The 8,987-nt window shown below is 37.1% G+C and overlaps 1 protein-coding gene across 1 annotated transcript in view; it reads right to left on the reverse strand.

The window, feature by feature from the left end:
* Positions 1-8,987, reverse strand: part of abca12 (ATP-binding cassette, sub-family A (ABC1), member 12) — an 84,277-nt gene that overhangs the window by 34,368 nt on the left and 40,922 nt on the right. Inside the window, 11 exon segments of the mRNA XM_016520190.1 lie at positions 1,792-1,947; positions 2,075-2,209; positions 2,301-2,370; positions 3,646-3,975; positions 4,060-4,174; positions 5,200-5,488; positions 5,811-5,987; positions 7,427-7,517; positions 7,627-7,746; positions 8,436-8,575; positions 8,720-8,915. Of these exon segments, the coding sequence (XP_016375676.1) occupies positions 1,792-1,947; positions 2,075-2,209; positions 2,301-2,370; positions 3,646-3,975; positions 4,060-4,174; positions 5,200-5,488; positions 5,811-5,987; positions 7,427-7,517; positions 7,627-7,746; positions 8,436-8,575; positions 8,720-8,915 (1,819 nt within the window).

Raw genomic sequence — 8,987 nt, forward strand, 5'->3', positions numbered from 1 at the left:
GTTCACGGTGACATACCGGCCAGGCACCAAGAATACCAAGGCTGACGCTCTCTCTCGCCAAACTGAGGAAACAAGCCATCCCAGCTCCAACGACAATATCATTCCCGACAAACTACTCTTGGCACCAGTACAATGGGATATCATGACTGAGATTGAACAGCTGAATCTTCAAAATCCGCCACCTCCCGAATGCCCTGCAAACCTCATCTATGTCCCTGAGGCCCGTCGACCCCGACTTCTAACCCAAGTACACGCAACGCTCAGTTCGGGTCACCCTGGAATCAGCTGTTTCCCTGGTCTGACGAACCCACCGAATTACCTTCCGTCACAGATTGGTTACAACACAGCGAGGAGGTATGGGATCGGGCACATACTCACCTACTTCATGCCGTAAGGCGTCAAGAACAACAAGCTAACCGACATCGACGTCCCAGTCCCGAGTACACCCCAGGCCAATGGGTTTGGCTTTCAACCAAAGATCTACGCCTCCGACTTCCATGTAAAAAGCTCAGTCCCAGGTATGTTGGTCTCTTCAAAATTTCTAGACAAATATCTCCAGTATCATTTCGTTTAGAACTGCCCTCTAATTACCGCATTTCTCCTACATTCCATGTATCACTTCTGAAACCCGCTGGTGGTGCGAGAGGAGAGACGGAGGAGGGGGCCAGACCGCAGACCCCCCTGCATTTCCTGGTTGATGGCGAGGAGGCGTATCAAGTGCACGAGTTGCTAGACTCCAGACGCCGGGGCGGTACCCTCCAGTTGCCGGTATTTGACCCTGTATTGTATGACGATTCTAATAAAATCTGCAAATGGATCCACACGCTTCTGACTTGTCACAACAGATAGTAAGAATAGATGTTTCTTGATTACCAAATTAGCAAATTTGAATAATTCAGCTGTCATCACATGAATATATTACATTTTAAAATATGTGAACCCTGGAGCACAAAACCAGTCTTAAATCGCTTGGGTATATTTGTAGCAATAGCCAAAAATACATTGTATGGGTCAAAATTATTGATTTTTTTTTTTATGCCAAAAATCATTAGGACATAAAGTAAAGATCATGTTCCATGAAGATATTTTGTAAATATCCTACCGTAAATATATCAAAACTTAATTTTTGATTAGTAATATGCATTGCTAAGAACTTCATTTGGACAACTTTAAAGGCGATTTTCTCAATATTTCGATTTTTTTTTTTGCACCTTCAGATTCCAGATCTTCAAATAGTTGTATCTCGGCCAAATATTGTCCCATTCTAACAAACCATACATCAATGGAAAGCTTATTTATTTAGATGATGTATAAATCTCAATTTCTAAAAATTGACCCTTATGACTGGTTTTGTGGACCAGGGTCACATATATTAAAATCGACAACATGTATATTAAATTGTAATATTTCACAATATTACTGTTTTTACTGTATTTTTAATCAAATAAATGCAGCCTATGTGAGAATAAGAAGCTTCTCTCAAAAATCTTACTAACCTCAAACCTCTAAATGGCAGTGCAGGTAATCTACTGTTATGTAATATTTAGCTACAATAAAACGTGTCTTCCTCTGTTTCTAATTCAGTCTGTAATCACTGCACCAATTAACTAATCTAATTTTTGCATTGGTTTAAAAAAAAAAGTGATATGAGAAACATGAAGATAGCACCACAGACTACCACAGACAGTTATCAAATATACAGACATGCACTCACGCAAAAGTACTTTCCCGCTCAATGCTGCTACAGACCAATCAGAATCAAGTATTCCAAAGCACTGTGTAGTAACGTACCTTTGATCTTGTCAGTGCTGTTTTGTTCCTGCATCATGTTGGTAAAGAGCAACCCTCTGCCTATTTTCTTTGGAGTTCTGCTACAGCAGCTGAACATATCTGTCCAGAAGGACCGAGTCACAGGGAAGTACCACGGAACACCAATGCCATACTTTCCTGATCAAGAGAAAAATGGATTAAACGATAATATTAAACCTTAACTTGTAAAAATTAATATTGTTTCTTTTTACCTAACCACACAAACAAAATGGGTGAGTTTCTCAACTGAGCAGCTCACACATACCTGGGAAGACCATGCGGATGTAAATCCCAATGATAAAATATACTACTGAGTCAATGAGGAGCAGCCAGCAGAGCCAACCGAAGGAGGAAGTGTCACCAGCCAGAGGAGAGATATACATGTTGCTCCACTGGATGCCTGAGGTGTAAGTACACAATGCATTCAGTCAATGTAATTATCCCAAACAAACACTAATTACAGACAGTCTGAGAAGTTTGTGTCAACCTACCTTCTTCCTGTTTCTCATAGCGGGAGATATACTGGCTGGCATAACTGAAGCATGTCGGAGAAAAGAGACTCTGTGGACCAAAAACAAACGCAGTGAGATTAAATGGATTAAAATAAAAAATTTAAAAGACTAGTTCATCCTAAAATCGAATTCTGTCATAACTTACTCACCATCATGTCACTTACCTTACTTTCTTACAAAACCTTACATTCTTACAAAAGGTGAGTTGTTATAAGTAGTTTAAAAAAGTCAGACAGGTTTGGAATGGCAAGGTGAATAAATAATTTCTATTTTTCTTGGGTGAACGCTTCCTTTATTCGTGCATAAAATGTAGTTAATATGCTAATGCATTTGTTTAATTTTTAACAAAATATTGTGTATTATTTGTGTGGATGAAACTACAGTGGAATATATGTCCATATCAATATAATAATGAAACTACAGTGGAATATATGTCCATATCAATATAATAATATTGACAAGGTAAATTCCTTCAACGGTGCTTTTAACTCACCTTATTTGCACAAAAACAGATCAAAACAAAGAAAATGCCAACATGGAAATGCAAGTCTGCAATAATTCAACAAAACAACTTTATGACCCCACTCTTCATGGACATAATATTACATGTAAAGATCTTTTTGCCGCTGCCACAGCCTGCGCACTAGTCCTCTGCTGGTGTTCGCATTAACATTTCTATGAATGACACGGTTTCACATTTGTGGGTGATATTTCACTTGTGGAGCTGTTATGATAATTAAATTTCACCATACAAAGAATGCAAATGACTTTTGTTAAATGTCCCGCCTGGCTTTGATTTATAAATGAATTATCCGTAAAGAATTTCTTCCTGCATTTACTGAGAAAACATGCTGTTCTTGGGACTTTTGTGCGTGTGAGAGAATATTTGGTCCCTGCAGTAACAGTAAAACCTGAAACCTATATTGAGGGAAGTGAAATAATAAACATACTGAATAATGTCTAAATATAAAAATATAAAATGCAAAAAGGTCCCCACTACAACAATAGTTTTAGAAATTATAATATCAAACAGAAGTTATAATGTCAAACTGAATGTCATTTTTTGTAATTAATCTCATGCGTTAATTTGTGAACTTTAATAGGCCTTTTTACATACAGGTGCATCTCAATAAATTAGAATGTCGTGGAAAAGTTCATTTATTTCAGTAATTCAACTCAAATTGTGAAACTCGTGTATTAAATAAATTCAATGCACACAGACTGAAGTAGTTTAAGTCTTTGGTTCTTTTAATTGTGATGATTTTGGCTTAATGTGACTGTGCAATGATGTTAAATTGCGAACTGATTTAAATGCAGTACATACCAGAGCGCTCTTCACACTGAAGGAAAGATTGTCCTCCAAGTGGATCAGCACGATGAAGGGGAAGAAACAGATGACATAGATAAGACTGCCGCTCAGCCCGGCGATGTTGGTCTTATCGAAGAAGGAGCTGACCAGGAAGCTGATTGCAAGGACGCTGAAGCCATAGTCACAAAGGTAGAGGAAGAGAACGAAGCCATTGCTGCGAGGAAGGATGCCGCCAGCTTTCAAAATGATGGTGAGGATGATGATGGTCGCCAGCAGGAACACAGCACTTTCAATTAACCAAGCAAAGAAGTGGCTGATGGGATTGACCCCCATCATTTTCATGTACTGTGGGAAGAGTGAAAGGAGTTTAGAAACCTAATTAAAGTCTGTGGGAACGGACTAAAGAAAAAATGTGTTTTGGTTCCATACCTCATGAAGTCGCAGTTCTCTCTCGTGGACGAGTTTCTTCACAAAGTGGGCGACAAACAGCACCCAGGAAATCATGAGAGCCATTGGGAAGGCAAAAGAGATGCTGTTGAGATACCTGGGGGGTAGAAAGATTTGAGATTAGCAGGTGAAGGGCATATTTGTTCTACACATCAATCTATATAACTTCAAATGTTGAAGAAAGAGGAACTGATGAACTGACTAACTTAAGTCAAGTTCCTCTTTGATTAATTTTGTAATTAAAAGTCTAAATTGATGACCCACAGCAATGATGTTCTGCAACTAATTCAGACATTAATTTGGTTTGCAATCTATTTTCTATGGAGAAAATCTTGTCACTTCATTGCATCCTTTTCATTCTAGCATCTATTAGTGTTATTTTAGTATTATGAATATACTGTTATAGGATTTATTACAGTTTTCATTTTAATTGTTAATTTAATTTTATGTAATGTTGCCATTTTTATTTTTGTGTTTGTATTAGTTGTGTTTTTTATTATTTCTATTTAGCTTTAATTTATATTTATTATAGTTTTAGTATTAGTAATTTTAATAATTTAACTTGCCAAGACAATATTTCTCCTAATAATTATATTTTTTCACCTAATAATTATATTTTATTTCAGCTGTACTTCAAAGACCAAAAAACATTTGTAATAATTTTCTTCTTTTTTTTTTAATAACAACACTGGCATCTATCTAAAAGCCACCATCTAAACCATCTAAAGTCACCTTTACATTGCAAAAAAAAAAAGAAAAATGTCATGTTATTGTTAAGTTATGTTGATTCTCATACACAGCCAACAGAAAATTCAGTGACATGACAACAGCTCTAATCCAGCACTTCATCTACACCGAACCAAAGCTAAACCTAAGCTTACAAAATTGTTTTGCTGCCTTGCAAGCAGTGCTGTTTCATTAAACAAATGCAAATACATTCTTTTTATGTAATACTAGATGTTCACCCTACTAGAGAAATTTCTAATAAACAAAACGAGCAGATGTTCAGTGTTGGTGTAAACTGTTGATTATCTGTTCAGATACCACATCTTGTGTGACCATCTCAGTCTTCATATGAGATGCTCAGTGTGTGTGTAGGGTTTGTGCTTTTCAGACACTCACTCATCTTTGTAGTAGCAAGGATAAGGGAACGCCTGCATCTGGACCGCGGGCCCATCCATGGCTTTACCCGTCTGCATTTCGATGATGGCTCTCTCGATGCTCTCCTGCAGGTACACAAAGCCTCGGTTGTACCGCTGGGTCTTCGTTGCCGACATAAAGGCATCTTTCACCCAGAAGGGATTCCTTGCACGGTCGGTGCGCATGACATTCTCGATGTTCATTCGAATGGTGTAGTCGATATTCGGGGGCAAGCTGCTGGAGGTCTCCTCAGGAAGTTTGAAAATAATGCCTGTGAAGATGAACAGAGCTCATGTGTATAAAAGGGAAGTGATCTGTTGTCATAGTAACCTCAGAGGCCTGCTGTTCCTCGATAACAGTGTAAATCTATATCTCAATGGAATTGAATCGAATTGCATTGAATTACAGGCTTTACAGCCCGATGGCTCTTCAGTGCCTGTGGTGTCCTCAACCGAGAGAATCACCAAACGCATGAGTGGAATAGTCAGTTGAAGAGGTATCTCCTGATGAGAAAGTAAGTGTGTGTGTGTGTGTGTGTGTGTGTGTGTGTGTGTGTGTGTGAACTCACTGGCGTAGAGCTCACGGTTTTGAGCCAGAGAGCTCGCGGTTTTGAGCCAGTCTCTCCGCCTGCTCGTCGAGTTGATCAGTGGAGTTGAAAGCTCGGTAGCGGTCGAAGTTGACACAGGAGGAAAGGTTCATCATCAGCATGGAGAGGGTGGTGATCTGCTCCATGATATACTTGTTTTTATCTAAAAGGACTGTCAGGTTTGCTGCAAAGAGAGTTAGAAAAACTGTTCAAGCCACTTCAGATTTAGAATAAGACACACTTGGGTGTATAGGAGCAATGCATCTCTGGCTCTTGTCATGAGTTTCAAGTGCTCGGCTGTAAAACTCTATTCAGACAGGGATAGTTTTCCCAGAGGAGGTTAGGTAAATTTGTGTCTCACAGACTAGTCCTATTCTGAGAGTAATTATTTCTGGAAACTCCAGGGTCTTGTGGTTATTTAATTAGTAAATCTGAATTTACAAGAAAGAATTGATAATTCAACTAATTTATTAGTATTTATTTAATTATTCATTCATTCATTCAGTGTTGGGAAGGTTACTTTGGAAATGTAATAGGTTACAGATTACAAGTTACCCTATTTAAAAGGTAATAAGTAGTGTAACTATTTCAATTACTTTATTAAAGTAATGTAACTGATTACATTTGATTACTTTTCTAAATTTCTAACGAATGTTTTCAACTGTTAATCCTTTTCAAACATTTAAACCAGGCAGGGTTAACTTTACAGTAGTACTCAACACTAATTACTGTCAGACTTTCAAAATCCTTCATCACTTGAATTAAGATTATAATAATTTAATTTTAAAGCACAGCCACTACAAAATCAGATTTTAGCACCTCTTTTTACTTTGAGATTGTTCCGAGGTTGAATATAGGTTTAAAATCATAACAAGAAATAGTTTAATAGATATGATACTGTTTTTGAAATCAAATCTTTGCATTTAGGACAGGAAACACTGGCATCGAACAATGCCTTGGAAAAAACAGTTAATCTTAAAAAATAAAGCATATACATAAACACAAAAAGGAAATAAAGCAGTTATTGAACAAGCATGTAAACTAAACTCCTGAAACATTGGTGTCAATGCGAGAGCAGTCAATGCAATTTGGGAAAGAAATCAATTAAGTGTGTGTGTGTGTGTGTGTGTGTGTGTGTGTGTGAAAATATTCAGATGTAACCCCCTTTGTAATTGTTAACAATTTCATAAGTAACTGTAATTGAATTTCACATTTTTTCTCAGTAACTGTACAGTTACATTTATTTTGTAATTAAATTATGTAAGGTTTGTATTATTATTCCTGCCACAATTAAGCAAAAATTATAATTCAAGTTAAAGTTCTTTAAGTTCTTCAAGTTAAAAATAATGAGAATCTTTATCTTTATTATGGGTTAATATGTTATTTAGGGGAAAAAACACTTCATTATTATGACATAACATTTCATTATAGTGCAAAACTTTCTCCTGATAATGACACAGTAACTCGTAATAATGAGAATTTTCTCATAATAATGACTTTGTTTCTCATAAATATTAGAAACATTCTTGTTATAATAACATCTCATAATAATGAGAAACGTTCTTCTAATAATAATACTCCATCACCATGATGCAAGCATTGCATGCTCTGTTGAGAACTTACAGAATTGGCTGAGAGTTGAGCTCATTTGTGCAACATCAATGCCGGTCTGAGTCTGAATGAAGTTTTGGACAAAGGGATTGCGCAGAGAATTCTGTGAAGAGTAGTTTGATAAGGAAGCAGTTAATGCAGTAGAGGGAAAAAAATAAATGAATCAAATAAAAAGTGTTTATTTGATTTTCTCAGGACTCATTGTAGTATACCTGAAGTATCGGCAAGGTTTTTGTCAGGATGTCGGCAGACTGCATCACATATGACGATGACTCTATCCACTCGGATGCATAAAGCTTTAGATCACCAAACTGGTGCAGTGTAGAATTTGACTGCAGGAAAGAAGGAAATGTTTTGCTACAACAAATGTTACAAGAAAACACAATATTTTGCTTCATGACCAGACAGACTACACGTCTATATCTTAAAAGAACAATCCGATATGACTGTAAATATGTAGGTCAGATGACCAGATTTATGCTGCAGTCCATCCTAAGTCAGAAACAGGATATTACTATATATTTTATCTTTGCAGGTATCTGATTCTCAGCAAATACGTCTCCTAGCAACTGTGGAGAATAAATGACGTTGTACAATGCTAACCGTACAATTACCAACAGAGAAGGTCATTTACCATGTTTTTCACACCTGCCTCTGCAAACATTTTTAAACAGGTTTCATCATCATGTAACGTAGGAACGTTTGTTTGATTCAAGTAAACTACACTTTTCCCTTGGTGCTGTCATTTTTAATGTCATACTTTCACAATGAATGACATTTTCGTAGTACTTTATAAATTGGAAATCAACGTTTTTTTCAAGGCAGAAAACTGGAAATTCAAACTTTTGAAATACAAAACAAAACACGTATCTAAAAGTGGCCCAAACTTGATCCAATCACACATTTTTGCTTTTTATATGCATGCAAAAAATTTTTTAATTATCTCTGTGTCTAAAATCAGTGAAAAGCATAAATGTGGCCTAGATGCCAAATATTTATTTGTGAGATGTAAAATCAGCACCTTTCTCATGATCTCTCTCGTCACTGGTGTGTCTGGTGAGTACAGGACCTGTCCTAACAGCATGGGTTTGAGGAATGCCCAGGCCACCGCACCGCCTGTAGTGTTCACCATATCCAAGTAGAGGTTCATACAGAAGGGAGCTGGACATAAGCAGTATATTAATTAAGCCTGACCACAGCACTTCATCAAACTGAACTCAATATGCTGTAGACAGATTCTTGACAGGTCATTATCATAATGCTTTATTGCACATTTAGCTGTGTGCTGAGAATATGCGTTCATACTAGCATCGGGTGGGATTTTGAACTTCTTAATCAGCTCTTCTCTCTTGTGGTCCGTCTGGACGGAAGGATCAGTCTCGGTTACGATAGGAACTTTTGCGATGGCGAACAGTGTCAGGATGCCGTTTTTGCACAAAGCACGAGCGATGGTACTAAAGGTGGCCCTGCTAGACATGGTGGACCGCTTTCCTCTCACCAGCTGTGGGAGAGAGAATCCAAAGATACATTAAAACATTTTTTTAAAAATTTAAAAAATTTAAAAATTAAATTA

This window comes from Sinocyclocheilus rhinocerous, unplaced genomic scaffold (assembly GCF_001515625.1).
Source record: "Sinocyclocheilus rhinocerous isolate Xijiao unplaced genomic scaffold, SAMN03320098_v1.1 scaffold449, whole genome shotgun sequence".
NCBI lineage: Eukaryota > Metazoa > Chordata > Actinopteri > Cypriniformes > Cyprinidae > Sinocyclocheilus > Sinocyclocheilus rhinocerous.